At 34.1% G+C, this 23,755-nt stretch overlaps 2 protein-coding genes across 39 annotated transcripts in view; one reads left to right on the top strand and one right to left on the bottom strand.

Moving 5' to 3' along the window:
* Nucleotides 1–13,642, top strand: part of nav2b (neuron navigator 2b) — a 159,156-nt gene extending 145,514 nt beyond the window's left edge. For 18 of the 38 annotated variants that reach the window (XM_087311985.1, XM_087311984.1, XM_087311983.1 and 15 more), the window contains 13 exons: nt 874–1,046; nt 3,581–3,734; nt 3,876–4,023; nt 4,466–4,563; nt 4,662–4,757; nt 5,352–5,520; nt 5,613–5,848; nt 7,063–7,217; nt 7,314–7,385; nt 7,909–8,105; nt 8,210–8,328; nt 10,320–10,523; nt 11,855–13,642. In XM_087311985.1, the coding sequence (XP_087168111.1) occupies nt 874–1,046; nt 3,581–3,734; nt 3,876–4,023; nt 4,466–4,563; nt 4,662–4,757; nt 5,352–5,520; nt 5,613–5,848; nt 7,063–7,217; nt 7,314–7,385; nt 7,909–8,105; nt 8,210–8,328; nt 10,320–10,523; nt 11,855–11,980 (1,947 nt within the window). In that variant the 3' untranslated portion in view covers nt 11,981–13,642. Of the gene's footprint in view, nt 1–873; nt 1,047–1,856; nt 1,938–3,580; nt 3,735–3,875; nt 4,024–4,289; nt 4,332–4,465; nt 4,564–4,661; nt 4,758–5,351; nt 5,521–5,612; nt 5,849–7,062; nt 7,218–7,313; nt 7,386–7,908; nt 8,106–8,209; nt 8,329–10,319; nt 10,524–11,854 lie in introns of those variants that run through there. The other 20 variants (XM_087311981.1, XM_087311979.1, XM_087311978.1 and 17 more) reach the window with 3 other exon arrangements.
* A 342-nt stretch (nt 13,643–13,984) lies between these two features.
* On the bottom strand, nt 13,985–16,895 carry dbx1b (developing brain homeobox 1b). Its single transcript, NM_131178.1, is given in 4 exon segments — nt 13,985–14,629; nt 14,723–14,925; nt 16,222–16,323; nt 16,450–16,895. Coding segments are annotated over 4 exon segments (969 nt in total). The 5' UTR covers nt 16,811–16,895; the 3' UTR covers nt 13,985–14,326.
* Nucleotides 16,896–23,755: the final 6,860 nt, after the last annotated feature.

The raw sequence follows: 23,755 nt of genomic DNA, 5'->3' as shown, positions 1-23,755 counted from the left end.
CAAAAAATAAAATAAAAGTGCATACGTGAGCTTTTGCAATGTAGTCTCTTAGCATTTCGTAACTCTTTGATTTGGCGGCTAATTTGTTTTTATTTGTAAAACCTTGTTTGTACATTTTAGCACAATTTGCGCATCCCCCAGTGAGGGGTAGGTTTAGGGTTGTGATTTTGTGACATGCCTCCTTTTTAAAAATGGTATGTTTTTGTGAATTATCTCATACGAATTTGTACAAATTAGCCACTTTTCTTGTTTCCTTGTGAGGTTGGGCTGGCTTTTTATAAACATTTCATAAATATATTTTATAAACATTTCTTTAAATCTTAGGTAGAGGTTAGGTAGAGTTAGATCAATGCTAAATTACTTTATTTCAATCATTTAATTGTATATTTGTTTCATTTGTTGATGTTTCACGTCATCAGTCTTCATGTGGAGGAGGAAAGGTGAATATAAATGAAGTGTTTAGTAGTAGTAGTTTTTTTCTTATAAGTTTAGAATAAATTTCAGCATCTATCTAAATTCGTTTGTCCTCTTGCGCTCAGGTTGCATCACCTTATGGAGGGAAAGCATCTGATAACTATGTATGCAGTGCTTATCTTTCTGTCGTTGTGTTAACGTTGTATAGTTTTATATTAGAGCCAGTTTATATTATATTAAACTTGCTGTTAGCATTAGCACGATTAGCATTTTAGCTACACTGTGTTTAAATATACTTTTGTCTGATTTCCCTTATGCATTCGTGTTATGGTACAGGTCTCTGAGGTAAGATGGGATAAAAGAAATTTAAATATACATTATTTTTTAAATCGTTGAAAGAGGTAAAGTAACAGAAATAGTGGTAGTTTCTTATTAACATTTTTTATTATTGTTTGACAGTTGCGAAGCTCATTTAAACAAGCATTTGGGAAGAAAAAATCTCCAAAATCTGCATCCTCTCACTCGGACATTGAAGAAATGACTGATTCTTCTCTGCCATCTTCCCCCAAACTCCCCTATAATGGCTCGACAGCTTCCTCTCCAATGATACGCAACTCCAACTCGAATTCCCTGTAAGTATCTTAAATTATTATTGTAAAATATTACTATCTATTATTAATTTTAGCAGTTTGCATTCTTTGTTCTTATAATAATAACAATTTTATTTGTAATTATTTGTGTTGGTGTTATATTTTTATTTGTAATTTTTATTATTGCTATTATTATTATTATTATTATTATTATTATTATTATTATTATTATTATTTTATTTTATTATAGGTCTTCATATAATATTAGCAATAGTAGTAGTTGTATAGATTTATTTGTGATCTATTTTTTATTTTGTAATTATGAGAACAATAAAAACATTATTATTATTATTATTATTATTATTATTATTTTTATTACCATTATCATGATGCATAATGTCAGCTACCTGTAATCAACATACTACAAAAATATTAAGACAATTAATAAATGTTTTAACAGCAGTAAAAGTTATTTAATAATAATAATAATAATAATAATAATAATAAAGTATAATAATAATAATAATCATTTGTGTTCCACCCATTTTGCTTTTAGTACCACACATGTTTAACCAGGATGTGTTTGAGTTATTCTGGAAACTTCTTAAACCTCATTTTGGATGGAGGAAGGAATTATAACAGACAAGCACCATTTGCATTGAGATTTAGTCTAGGTTATGTTTTTGGAAAATACTACCAATTTCATAAATGAAAACATTACTCAGCACAATGTCTCTATTGGGTAGCTCTCAATTTAATGCCACTGTTGGATGTAACACTTTATAACTGTCCAAACTCAGACTTTCATGGATGATATAAAATATATATAAATATATATGTGTATGTTCATAGTCCTCAACTGTCCTCCCTGCCTGCACATGGGCCTGTCTGGGGCTGTAGCAGCACGTCCATGAGGTCTGCCTCTCTGGCACGGTAAAAGAGAATGGCACAAAGCATATTAATGTTTCTCAATCTGTGATGATCACTGCCAAGAGCAGATGTTCAACCAATGACTCCTAGATCTGCCTTTCAGCACTTACTCATCCTGGGCAATTAACAGTTGTAAAACAGTGTGTGCCCTGATTTATAAATATTTAAAGCAATTCTGTGAATGATGGTATTCATGCACTGCTTGCATAGGTTTTCATTAGAATATTCACTGTTTACGATGAACATGATCTAATGGTTTAATCCCCGTCCCCAAAAATATCAGTGATCTATTTTTAATAAAACTTAATTGTTTTTACTAACTTTTACTTAATTTGTTATTACTTTAAGAGTAATTTTTTTTTATTTAAGTTTTTTCTGTCGTTTTAATTTATTTGTGTATTTTTTTAAAGTTCTGAAAACGTGGCTCTATATAAATTTCTGGAGATCACGAATTATGAAGCCAGTAGTACGTATGGCTGCAGTTCGTCTTTCAAACAAACACTACGGGGGCGGTATGATGCCTTCCTTTTGGTGCTTACCAGCTGACTGCTTGCCTACATATGGACAGCTTTCCCCGTTATCAGTTTGTTCTGTAGCTTGCTATGTATGGCAAGTCCAGTGAAGAACGGTTCCAGAAAGAATGTAGGACAAAAACAGAAGCCAAAAAAAAAAAAACAAGTAAATAACAGGGTGAGAATGTGGTAAAATCTGAAAACGTAAAGAAAAATCAGCTGCGAGCTTTTCTTTTTAAAACACTATTGGTTGGGTTTAGGGAAGGAAGAGAGTGGGTCAGTCGACAGCAGCCACTGGTGGATTTATGCAAGAAGAGTAGGCGCAAATGGCACTCGCGAGAGAAATGTGAGATGTAAAAAAGTGTACACAGCGGCATCTGGTGGATTTGCAAAAACTGTAAAAAAACGTAGCTCCTGGGACATATTTGGGGCTCTCCAGAAATGTATATAGCATTACGTTTTCAAAATGAGCTTGGGTTGGTATTTTTGGTTTGTTTGTTTGTTTTTCTTTTTACAAATGCATTTCAAATGTTTTTATAATTTTATGCTTTTCATGATTTGTTTTATTTTGAATGTTTTTATTTTTTTTTTACAAGTGCATGAATTTCTTTTATTTGTTTTTCATTCGTTTGTCTTTTTTATTTCATTTTATATTTCTAAATTTGCTTCAGCATTGGATTTAAAAATATATTTTATTTTTTTATTTTTTCTGTTTGTGTATACTTTTGCATTTTAAATTAGTCTTTTTGTTGTCCATTTGTTTTCATTTATTTTTATTTGTTTGTTTTTAATATTGTAGTGATGTTTCACTTTATTTTGGTTGTTTCTGATTTGTTTACCAACGCTTTTCATAGTCTTGGTTTTCATTCTTTTTATGTTTGTTTTGTTTAGGTTTTATTTGTTGCGTCTACTAGTGCATTTCAAAGTAGTCTTTGTTGTTTTTATTTACACATTTGTTTTATGTTTTTGCTTTTCATTTATTTTGATTAACTAACACACTTCAAAGTAGTCCCAATTCTTTGATTCTTTGTTTGATTCGTGGTGTTCTAAAGAAAATTGTTTTTGTTTGACTAATGCTTTTCAATATAGTCTTCTTTGTTTTTGTATTTCATGATTTATATATGCTTGTCGCAGGATTTCTGAATGCATGGACAGCGATGCAGAAACAGTCATGCAGTTGCGCAGTGAATTACGTGATAAAGAAATGAAGCTCACAGACATCAGGCTGGAAGCTCTCAGCTCTGCCCACCAACTGGACCAACTACGAGAATCCATGAACCGCATGCAAGTAAGCGTCTGCTTTAACAGGACATGTATAACAGGCTCATAGTACTTGCTTATAAGTTTCATATGAATATTCTTTGGTTGTGTCATTAAAATGTGTTTTATACACACAGATGATGTCATAAACTGTATTTCATTCACACAGATTGAGGTTGAAAGGCTAAAAGTGGAGAACGACCGATTAAAGCTGGAGAGCCGGGGCAGTGGAAGCAGAGCAGCCTCACAAATGTCCATCTCCCCTTCTTCTGTGGGCCTTTCCTCACAGCTCAGCCTCACAGAATCCACCAGCTTAGGTATAAAAGCACTTTTGACATGCTTTTTATAGTGTTTTTCTTTTTTCCATCATTCATAAAATGCTAAGAAAACCCAGAAATAAAATACATTTTTACAATTTTTGCATGGAATTAGATTTTGTATATAATCATGGACATTATAAAATGTATTAAAAATAAAATAAAACCTTTAGACTATCAGTGCTGCTGAATATGTATGTCTCAGCCCAGGAGAGAAAGCTCATTTTGAGAAAACAGCCTTTAAAAATATGTATTGCACTTGACAGCTGCAGACACAAACTGATGAGTGACAAAAGAAACACTTAAAGGTGAATTTTATATAATTTCATTAGATTAAACTGAATGTAAGAACATTTTATGAAAGCCTTCAAATTGACAGATGCAAGAAAAAGCTGTGATTTTTCTCTTTAGTGTCTCACATCAATGTTCTTTTGACTTTTAGATATGTTGCTTGAAGACAGTGGAGATGGAAGTTCATGGAAAGAGGGGCAACATGTAAAGGTTGTAGTCAGTCTGGAAAAAGATCCGGAGTGGAAAGAGGTACGACTGAAGATATTTTAGCAAAAAAAATATATATACCATTGATCCAGTTAGTTTTGCCTAATTTTATTTTATTTTGATTTTTTTGTTTCTGACAGGAGTGTAGACCTTCTCAGTTTTTGCTGGGCTGCATTGGTGTCAGTGGAAAAACCAAATGGGAAGTCCTTGATGGAGTGGTCAGACGCCTCTTTAAGGTATTTTTAAAAAATAATTTAGTAAAAAAATAATTTGCAAAGTTTCAGTAAAATATTGTATGCAAAACATACTTTGCGCAAGAACATACATTAAACATCTTTTTATTATAATTATTTTTAATACATAAAAATGGTGATGTTTATGCAAATACTGCCATTTTTAGGATTTATTTCAAATTCAAATGTGATCATAAGATCTTCTAAATCTTCATGCAACCTCCCAATTATAATGTTAGCTTGTCATCGTTTGCTTTGTTTTTTTGTTTTTTTTGTGAGGGCTTATTAAAACGATTTTATTTTTTCAATACTGCAGCCTGCCACCAGGCGGTCAACATAATTTGGCTTCACTGATCACAACCATATGTTAATAATGCACAAGGGTTAAAATAGGGTTAAAACAGAACTTTTCAATCTTTAATTGCTATTATCTTATTTTTCTTCTTTTATTTTCCAAATGTGACACAACAGCACAGTTTAGCATTGACAAGCTAAGTAGTGCAAAATCCGTTCGCAAGCATACTTAAAAAGACCAAAGTTTAATTTTTGCTTTATAGGAAATTTTATGAAACATTTCTGTTATTGGCACTCCAACAGGAATACATCATCTGTGTAGATCCTGTGACGCAGCTGGGTTTGAACACTGACACAGTGATGGAGTACAGCATTGGAGACATCCATCGCGCCAGTGATGCTGATACACCAGAGCTCCTGCCTTGCGGTTACCTTGTAGGAGAAAGTGACACTATCTCTGTCAGGCTGAAAGGTGACATTATTAGTCTTTAAAAAATAAAAAATAAAAATTGACTATTGCATGCATTAACACATGTTGCCTCATAATTCGAATCTTCTCTGTAGACTTGTCTGTGGACAGTGAGGACAGTTTAGCATTTGAGACGCTGATACCGAAGCCGGTTCTTCAGCGGTACATCTCTCAGCTGGAGGAGCACAGACGGATCATCTTTTCCGGGCCCTCAGGCACAGGGAAGAGCTTTCTGGCAAGCAGACTGGCAGAGTGCATGGTGCTAAGAGAGGGCAAGCAGTTGGATCATCAATCAATCGCCACTTTCAATGTGGATAACAAAACTACTAAGGTCAGTATAATAATGATAACATGGGAGGAAACTGTAACTTTTTGGGCTCAGTTTGATGTGATTGGAAAATATTTAAATGAATGTGACAAAATATTAATTGTGATTTAATTGCATCCAAAATAAGCGTTTGTATTTATATTATTTGCGTGTCTCTACTGTGCTAAATGAATATCTTTAATTTATTCATTCAATTATTTTCTTTTCGGTTTAGTTTCTTTATTAATCTTGGGTTGCCACAGCAGAATGAACCGCCAACTTATCCAGCATATGTTTTACACAGCAGATACCCTTCCAGCTGCAACCCATCACTGGGAAACATCCATACACACTTATTCACACACATACACTACAGACAATGTAGCCTACCCAATTCACCTATAGTGCATGTTTTTAGACTTGTTGGGGAAACCGGAGCACCCGGAAGAAACCCATGTGAACACGAGGAGAACATGCAAACTCCACACAGTAATGCCAACTGACCCAGCCGAGGCTCCGTGATGCCCTATTTAATTAATATCTTATGCAAATGATATATAAAAAATTAATATGTAAAAAAAAATTATGTATGTTAGTATTTATATGTGCATAATAAATATACACACAGTACATAAAATATGTAAATACAAACTTTTATTTTAAATGTGGTTATTAATGATTAATCAGCACTAATATAAAACCAGCCAGAAAGATTTATTGCTTAATAAACAGAAAATGTGTTTTTTTTTTCTCAAATCAAATGTTAAGTTGTTTTTTTAATGTGTTAATATTAATATGTTAAGGTTATCAAAAAGTTTATTAATGGAAAAGTATTTTTATTTCTTTTTATTTAAAAGTTTTACAACTATTTAGCTTAAAAACTGTGTTTAGTCTGGCAGTATATAAATCTGAAAGTTAGTTTTCAGTATGTGAGAAATATTGACCACTAACTTTCAGAAACAGCAGATAATCCCAAACACAGCATAGTCTATAATCATAAAGTGAGTTTGTAATAAAACCAGAATCAACATAGCTGTCAACCACATTAACCACTAAATAAACCACTAAATTTAGTAACTTTCAGAATTTACAAACCTTTTAAATTACTAACAAGTTAAAATCCTACTTAGTTTTATTTGTATAAAGTGTGAAAATGTTGTATGCTAGTTGAATGATTCAAAACACTTCAGTAAGTGGTACATTTGAAGAAGTGATGCTCAGAATGTGTTTTATTATAGGAGCTGAAACAATATTTGTCCAGCCTGGCGGATCAGTGTAAGAACATCGTAGAGTCTGCGGATGTTCCTGTGGTGCTCATACTGGACAACCTTCACCATGTCGCTTCACTGGCTGACATTTTCAACGGCCTACTTAACTGCAAGAGCCAGCACTGGTGAGAAACACATGTGCAATTGTTTGTCAGTATTTCCGATGGGGAAAATGCAGACTCTTAATGTCATACATATTCAATTGTGTTATTTTCTCACAGTCCTTACATCATTGGAACCATGAACCAAACCCCATCACCGACTCCGAATCTACAGCTTCATCATAATTTCAGGTATCATCTCATTTAGATTTCTTTGTGATGGTTTGTTAATGTTATTCATTAATTTACTATTTTTGCACACGTTTAGATTAAATGTATTACATATATAATTACAATATCATCTATACCTTAACATATATACATATATTATTAGTTAATCATTTTAAATAATACATTTATGTTAGTACATACATTAATTCATTGCATATGTAAATAAAAACAATATATAATTGTTGTTATTACTGGCATTATTGTATAGGTGTATTCACGCACATCATTCGTTAATTCATTTTTAGTCAAGGACATAATCATTACATTCAAATATACATTATCGTAAATAATTAAAATTATTTTATTTATGTAGCATATACAATTTAATTTTCTTTAATATAATTGAATATTTAAATAAGTTATATTTCAAAAGACATTTTTTAAATGTAATAAAGTTTATTATGTATTAGTCATATAGTTGTTATACCCGAAGTCTCCACAAGAGGGCAGTCAAGCATTTCTCAACTCATGCTATGCTTTTTAGATGGATTCTATGTGCCAATCACACTGAGCCGGTGAAAGGTTTTCTGGGTCGTTTCTTGCGCCGGAAGCTCCTAGAAACCGAGATCAACAGTCGTGTGAGGAACGGAGAGCTGGTTAAGATCATTGAGTGGATTCCCAGCGTTTGGCATCATCTCAACCGCTTTCTGGAAACACACAGCTCGTCTGATGTCACGATTGGTGGGTGACCTTCAGCCAGTCAAAATTTCTCCTTCTAGTTATAGTTTATATCAAGTACATGACTATATACTGAGACATTTTAAAACATATTTTGTCCACCACAGGGCCTCGGCTCTTTCTGTCCTGCCCAATGGATGTGGAAGGGTCCAGAGTGTGGTTCACTGACCTGTGGAACTACTCCATCATCCCCTACATGCTGGAGGCTGTCAGAGAAGGACTGCAGGTGAGACTGCCATCTGTCATAAACAACAATGAACCGTTATGTCATGGCCATACAGTCCAATTAAAGTCCAAATTATTAGTCCTGTGTATTTTTCTTTTCTTTCTTTAAATATTTCCCAAATGTTGTTTAACAGAGCAAGGATGTTTTACAGTATTCTCTAGAATATTTTTTTCTTCTGGAATTTTTTTTATTTCGGCTAGAATAAAAGCATTTTGTAATTTTTTTTTTTTTTTACAATTTTTAGGTCAAAATCATGACCATTTAAGCCAGGGATCACCAATCTCGTTCCTGGAGGGCCGGTGTCCCTGCAGGGTTTAGCTCCAACTTGCCTCAACACACCTGCCTGGATGTTTCAAGTATACCTAGTAAGACCTTGATTAGCTTGTTCAGGTGTGTTTGATTAGGGTTGGAGCTAAAATCTGCAGGACACCGGCTCTCCAGGAACAAGTTTGGTGACCACTGCTTTAAGCTGTATTTTCTTTTTCAATTGTCCATAGAACAAACCATCATTATACAATGACTTGCCTAATTACCCCAACTTGCCTAATTAAGCTAATTAACCTAGTTAAGCCTTTAAATGTCACTTTAAGCCTAATACTAGTATCTTAAAAAATATCTAGTAAAATATTCATTTATTAATTTTCTTTTCTGCTTAGTCCCTTTATTAATCTAGAGTGGTCACAGGGGAATGAACCGGCAACTTATCTAGAATGATGCCCGCCCAGCTTTACCCATCACTGGGAGCCTAATAAAATATTATGTACTGTAATTCTGGCAAACATAAAATAACTAAATCAGTTATTAAAACTATTATGGGATGAAAAAAACATTATTTCCATTTAACAGAACAAAAATATAACAGGAGGGTTAATAATTCAGGAATACTAATAATTCTGACTTCAACTCTATGTCCAGTCAACTGCTGGACTTCCTTTAGCTCACAAATCATCAGACATGCAGCAATACTTTTGAATCATTAAATTCTTTTTTGTTTTAAAACGCATATGTTTTGTTTTTGTTAAGCATGGCGTTAACACTACTCCACTATCAAAAAGTGAAAATGGTTTTGAAAACGCTAAAGAGGAAATTTTGAAAATGCTGAAGTTTTATTACGAGTTTGGCAATGTCGTAGTACCGTTTCAGTATGGATGGACTGAGATGCAAACTTTTGACAATGGTCATGTATCATGTGTTTTACTGTTAAGTGTGGATTTTTTGCGTTTTCTGAAACACAATAAAAATGCCAGTTTGGGCATTAGTGTAAACAGCACCTCATATGGTCAGACAGTAGCTGGGTTTTCATCCTGACATGAAGAAAAACATTCCTAGTGCACATTAGGTGCTTAAGTTGTAAGTTGTTAGAGCAGCTGACTGTAGTATTGGTTGACAGCTTGTGGGCGTAATGTTCACTACGTCAGAGTTTATTCAACAAATGTGTTTGCATCTCTCATTACTCTTTTTTTTTTAGTAATAAAAACTACCTCATACGAGTATAAAAACTTTTTTTTACGAATTACCGATTTACGATTTTTTATTCAAAATTTATAATGTCTGTCACATGTTTCTCATTCAATACTTCAAACACACAAAAACAAAGGGTACTGGAAACTCATCTATTGGTTTATCTTTTATAGATGGTTAACATCTTGGTTTTGGGGATGCAGCAGAGACTGTAGTAAACCATAATTTTTTAAAAGATGTGATTTGCCTAAACAGAGATTCAAAAGAATTGATCCTTTTGACAAACATTAAATATGCAAGAAGTTTCAAAAATACTTCACAGATCATCATACTTTAATGTTTTCTGAAGGATCATGTGATGATGAAAACTGGAGTAATGATGCTGAAAATTTAATTTATTCTATACTACATTTAATAAGTAAACAGAATTTGAAGTTAATCATAATGTAATGGCTAGTCTCTGCATGTCCCTCAATGCAGTTTTGGGATGTTAAAGCAAATGTGTGACTCTATGGCCTCTTGTTGTGCAGATGTATGGGCGAAAGGCATCATGGGAAGACCCAGCAAAGTGGGTGATGGAGAGCTTCCCCTGGGTGGCTAGTCCTCAGCAGCATGAATGGCATTCATTGCTGCGTCTGCGGCCGGAGGATGTGGGCTTTGATGGGTACACCATCTCTCAGGAGGGAAGCCCAGGCAAACAGCCTGCTCAGGGAAAACCAGAAGAAGACCCACTGGTAATGCGTCATGTTGCTTTGAATGATTTATAGACAATATTACTTTCAATGTATGTTAATATATAGTAATCATATAAAATACTTTTATTTTATAAAATAAAAATAGTTAAAAATGCTATGTATTATATAATATATAAACATGATGTAATATATTGAATAAAAGCACTCTTAAAGTGGATTCACTTTTTTTTTGGGACATTATATATGCATTTAATTAATAAACAAAAATGTTTATAAAGCTATTATCATTATATTTTACATCAATAATTGTATATGTTATATTCATTGATAATATTTCATATTATATTATTATCTGTTTCTATTGTTGCAAACATTATTAAATCTTTATTAATATTTAATACTTTTATGAATTTATATATGTATATTTTATACACCTAAATCTCAGAGGTTTTTGTGTAAATGTATATGATATAGCATAAAAATGTGAAATACTTTAGATAATAAATATTATTTAATAATAAATGTTATAATATAGAGTAATATATTTTCATTTTTATTTAATTTACACCAAAATCTCTGATATTTAAATAAACATCTAAAAATGTTATATATGTATAGCCTATGTATTATTTTATGAAGAGCATCTGATTCTTATCGTTGATGTATGCATGTACAGTTAAAGTCAGAATTATTAGCCCCCCTTTGATTTTTTTCTTCGTTTTTAAATATTTCCCAAATGATGTTTAACAGAGCAAGGAAATTTTCACAGTATGTCTGATAATATTTTTCTTCTAGAGAAAGTCTTACTTGTTTTATTTTGGCTAGAATAAAAGCAGTTTAAATAAAAAAAAACATTTTAAGGTCAAAATTATTAGCCCCTTTAAGCTTTATTTTTTCTGATAGTCTACAGAACAAACCATCGTTATACAATAACTTGCCTAATTACCCAAACCTGCCTACTTAACCAAATTAATCAAGTTAAGCCTTTAAATGTCACTTTAAGCTGTATGTAATCTTGAAAAATATCTAGTAAAATATTATTTACTGTAATCATGGTAAAGATAAAAGAAAACAGTTATTAGAAATGAATTATTAAAACTATCATGTGTAGAAATTTGTTAAATCTACTCTCCGTTAAACAGAAATTGGGGGAAAAATAAACAGGGGCTAATAATTCTGACTTTAACTGTTAATATGTATGTAAAATAAATTTAAAAATAATAATATTCTTAAATTTTCTTAAATTTTATATTTATTTTATAATTTAATTTTAATATCTTCTTAAATATAGTTAACGTTCTTAAAATATTAGTTAACGTTCTAAGCGTTTCCAGTCGGTTGTGTAATAATATGTTCTTGTATCTTCACAGATGAACATGTTACTGAGACTAAAGGAGACGGCGCACTGTGCAGGAACAGAGAGCTACGACAGCGACTCCACCAACAACAGCCACCAAGATGACATGATCGACTCCTCATTAGAGTCTTCACTGTGAAAACATTTAAAAACACACTTCTGTGTGAAACTACGGGGTGCTGGAAACCCTGAAAAAAAACTCTTATTAAACATCACACCAAATCAAAGAAAACCGTTTTGAAGAGCGTCATTTCAGCAAACGGACCACAGATGGCGCTAAAAGGGTGTTCAATGTGGAGAAAAACGGACCATCTGAACACTCATGAAGTCAGGTATATTTCAGTCATATTAAACATCATAAATATGTCATGCTCAGTGATTTTAATGCACTAGTGAGCTTTTTTTGGTGCTTGATAAAAAAAAGCCTTACAACTTTTGATATAAGTTGAGGTAGCCCAGCAAACATTTTTAGTTTTTAAAATATGTCCAATAGATGTCTTATAGACGTCTAAACATAGTCATATTAGCTAAAACAAGCTAATTTTGAGCTGTCAGTGAAAATTTAATAGACGTCTAAGATTAGGCCAAAACTAGACTATCGTCATCAAATTAACAAAAATAAATGACCACACATCTAAAGTCTGTCTAATCTATTTGACGACTGGTCTAGTTTTGGGCTATTCTTAGACTACTATTCGATTTTCACTGACAGCCCAAGTTTAGCCTTGTTTTAGCCAAGCTGTCTACTTAAGATGTCTGTTAGACAGTCTGTTAGTTGTTTGCTGGGTGGCTTGTGTCTTAAAGATGTGCAAGTTTCTACGAAACAATTAATGCAAGAACATTATAGCCTTTGAAGTGTGCACTATCCATGGGACCTAACAGAGAAATAAAGTATAATGTGAACTATAATAAAAAAAAACAAATAAAATATGTTTGGAAATATATTTAAGCTTCGATTTGTGCCAGGAGTAAATGTTGTGCCTCTTTAGTAATTTCTATGCAATACAGAACTAGAAAGTCATCATGGCTAAAATATAAGTCGACTGGTTCTTAACAGAAATCCATCATGATTGCATTTCAGTTTAGTAATTCTGCTTACTTTTAGATGCACGATTGGTCACATCCTTCCCCCCAAATATTTTTACAAGGACAACTTCATCCTATATTTATGTGTATGTGAGTCTTCTTTGTTGAGTGTAAGTGTGTTTGTCTAAAGTATTTGTTGAAGGGAGAAAGAAGTTTTGTGTGTGTATTATTAAGGTTTATAAATAAGATCTCAGCAGGTAGCCTATACATTCATTAAAAAAGTCTGGCACATGGATGTGTGTGTTGTGTTTTCACTGTATTTGAATCAGCTTGTCTAGTGGCAAACATTAGCATGAAGTTCATCAAATGGTTTACTCAGAGTTTATTAATTCAAAGAGCGCATTTCGTTCACCTAAAAATCTTTTATTTATTTCTGCTGCTTTTGAACACCTCCTGTAGTATTTCTTTTCATTTTGTTTTCTTGTAAGATCCTGCCAGGTATTCATGCTGTTCTTTAAGTACTTTAAACACATCTACATGTGACATTTGTGTGAAAATGAACTAAGTTTCAGAGAAAATAGTCCACTTTCCCATTAATTTCTGATCAATTTTGGACTGAATTCTGTGTATATTTTCAGGTGTACTATATTTTTGTAAATATTCGACTCATATTTTAGATGTTTGTGTAGTCTAAGAAAGTGATTTTATGTGAAGTTGTTAATATTTGATGATGTTTTTCATTGTAAACTTTGGTCAATAAATGTGATGCCCAACAGTTATTTTCCAGTGTTTCTTCAGAGTCTTTTCCAGAGTTGTCCAGAGTTTTTAAACAAGAAAACTGTTTAAATGATTTTAATCTTTTTTTTGTCTTTTCATAGTTTGTAAATGGGATTGGTAAAACTTTCTTAAGACATTAAAATGCAAATTATGCTTGCAAGTAAATAAAAGTTTATGATTTCAACTTGGATAAAATCATATGTAGGCTTTATGGATGTCTTTATTACAAAAAAAAAACAGGGTTCCTGTACTTAACCATCTAGTTTAATCATGCTATTTTTAATAAAAACTGATAAAATGTTACATTTCAACACGGACAAACACAATCATAAACATTTTGGTATTTTGCTTTGGATTTTTAATTTGTAAAAATATTTTTTTCCACACATATACACTTTTTACAACAAACATCAGAACACATAATAATATAAAATTTTAAGTTAGAAATGTGCATCTACGTTTTTAAGATTATAGACAAGATATTCCAAAACATTAAGAAAGATTATAAAAATACAATTCCATACAAAATATTCATACAAATCACTATACAAGCTGCTAAAAACGCAGCGGTTATTCTCTCTTCAACTGAAAGGTGTCCTATAAAACAACCGTGCCAAACAGAAGCACCACGTTTTCTTCAGTTTTGTGCAAGTCAATAGAAATTACAGAGTTTATTTAATGACTATGACACGGTTATTTCCTCGTCTTCTGATTCTGAGAAGTCTGAGTGCTTGCTGGAGATCGAGGGCGACTTGAAGTGTAAATCTGCAGTGAACTCGTGATCACCGCGCGATTGGCAGAAAGGCGCGCGCGGGCTTTCTCTGAGAACCGCCTCATGTTCAAACCTTTTTCCGACGTCGCTCAGATCTGGGTTAGGGTTCATTTTCGTCGGTAAAGTTTGTTCCCTGCAGCCGCCAGACGACAGAAGTTCTCTTTCTTTGGAATTTCGCCATTTCATCCTTCGGTTTTGGAACCAAATTTTTACCTTGAAAGAAAGAGTTGGCAAAAACATGAGCACACGTGTGTTTACCTCAGAAAAAGGTACGGTACCAAAAATATGTGGACAAAATCAACTTACCTGAGAATCTTTAAGACCAAGTTTCGTCGCCAGTTTCTTTCTGTCCGGCTTGCTGATGTATTTCTGTTTTTGAAACATCTTTTCCAGCGCTTTACGCTGTACGTCAGAAAAAACTGCCCGTCGAAGCATTCCTCTCCTCGGCTTCCCTCGTGCTGTGAGTGGCCAAGCAAAAGTTCCGGGAATTGGAACTGCTGATGACGATGCTATAAAAAAAATAACCCAAATATATGAGTCTATGTTAAGCACATATTATAACATTTTAAATATCGGTCCTTTATAGAAACTTTATGAAAGTTTGGTACTAAAGTTAAGCTAATGTTTTTAAACCAGTCCATTTTAGTGATACGAAACGAGGAAGCTAATTAGCACATTGCTTGGTTCCCAAAAGCATTGGTATGGTAACAAGGGCGAGCAGTCATTCAGAGCGCTCCAGTGAAAGATAGAGGTGCTAATGAAGCGTGGACGGTAATTGTGTAGTAATGAACTGACTGAAAAAGGCTTAGGACAGGCCACTAAAGCCATATATTACGGCCACAAAAGAGATTTACACTTAAAAACTAAACACAACGGCATGGCAGGGACATTTTGAGAATACTGATGGCGGGGGACTATGTTTGCCCCCAAATATTTTCATTAAATGGACACGAAAAGCCATTCATACTGCTCAAGTTGTTTTGTTGACGTATTCACAGCGCGGTGAAAAGACTCAGTCTATTATCGTTGGCCTGAATGAGTGCACGATCCACAAGGCTATTTGTAGCCCGCATTCATTGGAGTGATGGACATGAAGCTTAACGCAAAATAGACCCGGTTTTATTGGTTTTATCTGAGGTTTATGTAATAGATTTAGCGTTTATTTAACTGTGGTTGTCAAAGTCACGGAGTACCCTAAATTATATATAACTTAAGCCTATTTTTCTACTTAAGCTACCTAATTAGAGCAACTTACACAATGTTAAGCACTTTTCATGCTTCTACATGAGACCCAAGTTTTGCTTGGACGTCCTGTGAAGACTCCCCACACTCTATGTGGTCTTGTGAGAATATTGAAACACTGAATAGAAGCTAATAGGGGAATTAGTCCATGACTGGTAAATGCCTATCAGCTGCATGCTTAAGTCAACGACCGGTCTGTGTGTGGCTGCCCAGAGGGAGCTGACCAATTGGTCATGGTGCTGAAAGCATTGTTGCCAATCAGTAACTAAGTACACTGGCTCGGTGGGAAAAAGGCAGCAATGAAGAGACGCCAACAGTTTGCTTGTGAGAGTGGACCCGCCTTAAATTGGGACCATGACAATTCCGGCTAATTTGTGGATTAGGGGAAGCGGTGCAAAATGTCAGCAGTCACTGCGTTTGCTAAATAGGGCATCAAATTAGCGAGACTGATTCCACAATGTCCTACAAATTCCAGCAATGCAAGCAGATTCTGAAGGCCCATCAGTTTGACCGAATTAAGAAATGACAGCGATTTTTCTTTCTTTAAATGTCTATTGACCCACCTGGGAAATATGATGCTCTGATGAATGGATGGAATGATCCGTCAAAACAAGGGAAAGGAAATGTTTTTGCATTCATTCCTTGCACGGGAGGTGGTGGTGAAGCTATGAGACAAAATAAAGTGGACTACAGTCAAATGAAATGTACAAATTAAATATGACAAAGCGTCTTAGATTTAAGCAAACACTCTTTGACATTAACAAGTTTTTTATATATACAAAAACCCATACCATTTCGTGTTGTTGACGCGAGAATCGCATTCACTCCAAACTTCAGGTAATTTGGATCGTTGGAAATTGATGTTTGCGGGGAGCTTGATCTTTTTGCCAAAGAAGTAGACATGGCGACGTGGACTGCGGAGGAGGTAGTGTTCAAAGTTGTGACACCTGTTGCTGGAGGAGATGCACTTGGCGACGGGATGCTTCTGTGCATGAAGGCTGCAGGTCTGCTGATCCGCAACAGGTCCTCCACAAGGAAACTCGAGTGCGTGGTGAACGCCGATTGTAACGCTGGAGGCAAGGAAAGAGCCGACGAGGGCCGCAGAAAGCTCGGATACATGGCAGGTGGCGCAATAACACTTGGCAACATCATTGCACCGTTTTCTAGAAATTGACAGCGAGGAAATCACTCTCTCACTGCAGAGACTTGCGTAGATTAGGGTCCAAGAGGGCAGAATGAAGGAGCTCTTGGCCGTCCCTCTCTCTTCCAGGGGTTTTATAGTGGACCGCTGGAGAAGCCTTTTCATGGGTGACAGCTCTAACAATGAAGTTCAACCAAATTCTCCACGTGAGTTCCGTTTACTCTAGAGGCGGCGCGTCCTGATTGGATATAAGAAATTCGGATTGGATTAGACGCCACAAACAAACCGCAGACAACGGCCTTTACGAATAAAAGCAGTGTAGCTTTATAGTTAATTATCATAATGCCGTTACAATGATTGCGATACATAAATAATTAATGTAGGCATTGCCTGAAACCATATAAAATTCACATTTAACTCTCAATAAAATAAACAATACAGGAAACACAGGGTAAAAAAAACAGACCTAATTAAAAAAAACATAATTTTAATATTTTTATTTGTAAGTAAAACAGTGCCAAAATTATTGCATGCTAAGTTAATTATTCTTTAATTATTCAGTGTATTGTTTAATTGTAGTATTGTTTAAAAACATTAATTAAAAGTCAACAGTAGTATATAGCCTAATGCTTCGAACTTTTAAAAATAGAAGATAAATCTTAATTGGCATCAGTAGTTCCACTTAAAAAAACATTTTGAATACTTCGTTGTAAACTTTCTGCTTAGATTTTTAGTGAGAAATGTTTTTTTTTTTTAAGAATATTAGGCACAATATTCTTTAGAGAGTTGCAGTTGGTTGGATAACAAAAATATTCCATGACATCTTTTTTTTCAGTATTTCTTTTTGTGTGTTCAAAAAAAACTCGTACGGTTTTGAATGTAGAGCAAATAATGATGGAAATTTATATCTTTGGTTGCGAACTTTTAATTAGATTTTTTAAATAGTAGATTTTTTTTAATATTTAGTATTTAAATATTAGAAAGATAGATAGATAGATAGATAGATAGATAGATAGATAGATAGATAGATAGATAGATAGATAGATAGATAGATAGATAGATGCCATGGTTGACTGAATTAGGCTTCATAGGTCACACACATTTTTGTCTATTGAGTTACAGAGAGTAAAAAAGGGGTATTTCAATGTGTGAGGAGCTGGGTCAGAGAACATGCTGCGCCACACGTGGATAAGGTTTAATGTGCTATGGCAAAGCACAACCTTTCAAGTTTTGCTGCTGAACCGCAGGGGGAAAATGGCCAACGCCTACTGATAAAATATATTATGAAACAAGAAAAAGTGCGAACAAAAGGATTTCTCCTAGGAGGCTTTTATCAGGATAGACGCGCTCTTCTGTCAGATGCGGCAAAAGAGGTGAATCCCGAGGCCTGTGGGCTAAGACCTGTGACTAATTGCGTTTGACCACTGCTCTGTCAGGATTTGTCCCACTAACCATTCATTTTCTTACAGCTACCTTCACATTTATCTCCGAGGAGTCAACTCGTGCGCTTTGATTTGGACAGGAAAAAAGACGAGGGGAAGACATAGTCCGCGTGAGCCCTGAGCGATGACACGGCGAGTAAATCTCCATGAAATTATGCGCCAGGCGTTGCTCTTTAGCACAAATGGATTGTAATACCGAGTCTTTAGACAATATTTCAGAACTTTTTTTTAAAACGGGATCAGCTCGACAGCATTCTTAGTCTTTCTTAAGTCTTTGCAACAATCCTAGTTAAAGCAGAGAGGTCTTTGTGGGGGAGACATCGGTAGGGTGGCATTGCGCAAGAAATTTGGGACAGCTGTTTCGGCGCAGTACGTTGCAAGTTTACTGTAGATGTTTCTTTTTGTTGGTCAATTAAACATTTTAATCTTTTTTAAAATACTTGTTAATAATTAAATTACATTTAAATTTCATTTTAAACCATTTGTATTTGTGTTTATTGCACTAAATGCAGCATTTTGCTGACAGCCATTTGCGCCTGCTTAAACAAGTATTAAAATCAACATGCCAATAACGACCACCGTTGATTAGCATGTAATTATTCCTATTTTAACAAATGATACCACCGTAAGATTTGCATCAGTTGTTTTTAGCACCGCCCGGGGCAGTCGTATTAAGACACCTCATCACCTTCAGAAAACCCAAGAGGACTTCTGCACTTCCAAAGCACTTTATTCCTTCTGTTGCACTTGAAAATCCCTCTATTGTACCTATCAAGCAGATGGTTTGCAGGAAATATAGCTTAGCCTCAGTGACCGAAACTAATTTCTGCTTGCTTTCCAAGCCATGGCACGATTGTTTTCTCTTTACCAAATAAAGGGAGTGCAGCTGGTCGGGCGCTGAATTAAACCCATTAAAGACACATTTCTAAGATATTATATCCACATAAATGTGCCTTCCCTGCTCCAGACACACATTAACGCGCGCGTTTTTGCATAACAGATTGCACTGAGATCATACATTTCTTCATAAGCTCAAATGCATAAATCGAAATGATTTGGTTTCCTTATGTTACACGGATTCTTTCTGGAACTGTTTTATATAATTTTCACATGTTAGGAAGTTACTGATTTTCACCTTATTACCGAATAGCCTAAAAACAAAACTTATAATAGGGAATTTATGGTTTATTAATCAAAGTCATTTCGTACAAAGTATTTTGTACATTAAATACCTGACAACTCAATGCAATTTTATTATTTATAATTGTTTTACATAATAATAATAATAATAATAATAATAACCTAAAGCAAACTGCAATTCTATAAATTATTGATATTTTTACCCAATATTTTAACACTGGATTTGGGCCTTGTTTTAACACCTAAGGCCTCTCTTTCTTTTAGTCCATTTTTTAAGACAGGCCGAGCATCTGTTTCTGTAGATCGCAGGACGGCAGAACACTGAGGAGATTAACCAAGAGGCCGAATACAGAAACACATTGACAAGCATTAAATTGATATTAACTCTGCATTAAACACAATGCCAGAGCAAACACAAGTCTCAGAACAAAGATTTGCATCAAACACCTGTTCAGTCTGTGAGACGGCTTTGCCCGACATGTTCTGCAGCCACACAGATCAGCGACAAGGGGTACTTTGTTTATTAACGTAGGCTTTTGGTTTTGAAGCATGTTTTGGCTTAATTTTATACAGTTTTATTAACGCATACAGCTTTTATTAGATAACATATCTCTTTTCCGCGAATGAAAATAAAGCTGTTGACGAAAACGGTCAGTGACTTGCAATGTTTATAGCACATTTTTGTTGATGCTCATTACAGAAATGTCTCGAAAACTTGACATTTTGAGTTCTTTACGTATCTTGTAAAACTATTAACTCAACTAAAAATTGTGAAAACTGGCAAAAAAAGGATCACAAAATCAAATTAATATATTTAGTTTTTGTACCGTTGTGAATAGTTTTTGTTAGGATTTTTTTCCTAGGATAAAAAAGTGAATTTGTTTGAACAATGAACAACGAATAAATACATTAGAACTTTAAATGATTATAAATTAACATTTTCTGTGACACAAACTTTTAAAAGTCCTATGGTGCACCACTATTAAATTACGAATATGCTAGAAAAAGAAAAACTTTATTTAAAAAATAAATACAAATAACAACTTTTTTTGTTTTCCCTAAAATGTATTTAATTTAAAGAGAAAAGATGAGTTTTCATTTCAGAATATATTATCATTGGATATTATTTGTCATTAAATGCTTTGAGAAACCAAATTATGGTAAAAACGTTGAAAACAATGGATTGCTTTGTGTTTCAGTTTTTGTAATTTGCTTAGTCTGAAATAAACATAAAAACCAATTTCCCATGGATAATACATTTCTCATCATCCCCTGTTCTGTATTTAAATGCATTTCAATACAATACCCATCAATAGCTAATTCACCATATGCATTTAAAAGAAAACAACAAGCTTTTGTGATTTAAAAAATCTCACAGAATCTGTTCATTAGATTTAAATTGGTCATGGGAGCTCAGGCCACATCAATGTGGCAATGTATTTTCTTCTCATTTTAATCTCATAACGTTTCACAGTTACGGCAAATCTCTTCAAGAGTCTTCAGCACCTGGCAGGTTGTTTTGAAATAGAGCTTGTAAATGGCTGTAGTTAAATTGTGTTTCTTGGGAAGCCCAAGCGTTGCTACGCAGCCTGAAAAAAGGAACAATCCTCGTGGTTGTCAAGATCACTTTAAATTAAGGGCTTGTTGCTAACAAGCAATCACTGCTGCAAATAAAATGACCCTTGGTCATGCTAACCTGTGCCATTTTTCTTGCTGATGCTCATAATAGGAAAAGCCACTCAATGAGCTTAAAACGGGACATTAAAAAACAGTGCTTGGAGGGAGGACTCCCTATTTAACGCTAAACGCTTGTATGGGGCTGTAGGGTGGTGTTGAGAGTTTGAGCCCATCAGCACAGTCTTTAGCTTTGTTTTAGACCTGAACTCAGAGAGAACCCTGTCGAAAGGGCCCTATTGAGGACGCCTGATAAGTTGAACATGGGGCAACGCAGACGAAGCCGAGGCGCTTGTGTACTGAGGAGGAGCTGGGGTTGTTCACTGGCCACTTGAATGGGGGACGCCAGCGCCCGTTGGCTGGCTGGTATTGATGTGTTTTAGCCGAGTAATCGGATTGAAAGTGAGCCACGGTATTTGTGTCAGTTCACATTTCGTCAAATGGATAATATGCATGGCCTTGGCGTGGGGATTCTGTATTGAGACTTTGGCTTGCAATTCAGTGTTATGAAAAGGCAAAGCCTCATTTAATTCAAATATAACTCTCACTCGACCATTTACAGATTGCTATATTTGCATAACAGCAAAGAACTTTTGCCTTTTCAAGGCCTGGCTGTGTGTGTGCGGGTGCTTTTCCTGTGCTTCTCTCTGGCCAGGCCTTAAGAGAGGGAAATGTACGCGAATGTGCGAAATAAACGTGTACATTGTGAAGGAGTGGGTTTTCTCACAGGGATAAGCAAACAGGGCTAAGGGTGAGAAGAAGTTTGACTATGACATTTAGCTTTTTTCCCACTGCTGGAGCAATATGTCGAGTCGGACAACAAAGCAAATGTGCTACAGTGGTGTAATTCGACTTAAATGACGTGCACTCTCACACGGTAGTGATTTTGAATGGGACTTCGTTGTGGACTTTGTTGAGATTCAGGGTTTTTTTTAATCTCCCTTTTGTAGAGTCTTCATTTGAACTGCAATCATGTAGCTATTCTTTGCATTACAGTTTTTAAATTTGAAACTTCAATAATCATTTGAAATAATCCCAATCTTTTTAGCAGGACCCCAAAAAGACTCATAAATGGATTTTAATCCCAAAAGAGAACCATATGTAATTTCACAAAGAACATTTTATTTACTCTTTAATTTACACAGAAACTAAATTTCTCACGAAACAGAAAGGATAGAGTAAGAATATGACTTTATAAAAGTATATAATATTAAAATCTCTAATTAAACAACAAGCCAACTAAAGAAAAAGCCCCCCCACCTCCACCCCAAATTAATCTAATATATGGTGGATAGTCAATGGCTCTAAAGGAAAACACAGATATTCCAATCATCAACCAAAATGAAATAGGCTTAAGGCCTAAAATCTGAGAAGGAGATTCAGAGAAAGCCTTTTTATCAACTTAATTTCCATCAACTCTCATATGAAAACCTACAACTACATATTTTATTCAATTAAGATGACAGACAAGGCATGTAAGAATGTAAAATAGTCAACTTATAGACACTGAAAAAAATATATTAATTGAGAAGCAAACTTGAGAAATTTGAAAAACAAAGTGCAAAGTGGTAATTAAATGTTCAAATCATGTAAAATTTGATCATCATTCATTGGAAAATTAAACATTTTATTGTACTTTGATAATCATTAGTTTAAACAGCACAAACACCTCACAGCATATTGATTATTACAATTTATTTAATGAAAATTATAAGAAAATGTATTTGAGATTAGATTGATAATCTGTCTAATAACTCCAATGTACTATTTCCATCAACAACCAAACTCAAATAACATTATGTACTCTGCAAAATTTTTCTGGTGAATGTATTTTTTTATTCATTTATTTAATAAGAAATATTGTTTGACAGACATTTTGAATGAAACAAAAATCTTTTTTTTAAAAAACAAACATGCATATTTTGTTTAAATCAAATCAAATCACTTTTATTGTCACATCAGCAGCAGCACGTGTGCTATGATGAGTGAAAAGCTTAGGTGCTGGCTCCAGACAGAACAAAATACAGTGCAAATACAACGACAGTGCAAAATACAGACAGTGCAAATACAATGACAGTACAAAATACAGACAGTGCAAATACAACGACAGTGCAAAATACAACAGCATACTCCTAAAAAGAAAAAAAAAAAAACAGGACAGTGTAAAATTGACAGCAATATGTATGCGATATGTGTTGTAAATAATAATGATCAATCTCTATGAAAAAACTTTGTTCAGTAATTATCCCATAAGCAGATGAAATTGAATTAAGTTCATGTCATAATTATAAGCTTCATTCTCCTGATGGTTTTGTACCAGTGATTTCATCACATAAAAAACTGGTTGCATTTTATTCATTCTTTCTTCAACAAAGATACCTGGATTCTTTCATGTTCTGCTAATGCATTAAAACAAATAATACACAATCAATATATGAACATTTCCGATGCAAATCCTCTAAGTCTGTTTTACACTTTAATACAATCTTTTGTTTATTTTACAAATTTTATTTTAATGACATGAAATTAAGCAATTGAAATAAGTGACTAATATCCTTTTTATTTCTGTTTTCATTTAAGTTAAATTACTGAACCTAAACGTAGGAGCCTCTCTCCAGTTGGGACAAAGAAAGTCTTGAAAAACTAAATAGCAACTTAAAAGTACTCAAAGTACAAGGACAGAAATGTGTAGAATGATAT

This window comes from Danio rerio, chromosome 25 (genome assembly GCF_052040795.2).
Source record: "Danio rerio strain M-AB ecotype USA chromosome 25, GRCz13ab, whole genome shotgun sequence".
Classification (NCBI taxonomy): domain Eukaryota; kingdom Metazoa; phylum Chordata; class Actinopteri; order Cypriniformes; family Danionidae; genus Danio; species Danio rerio.
The sequence above is the reverse complement of the archived record's forward strand: the minus strand, read 5'-3'. Positions and strand labels throughout refer to the sequence as shown.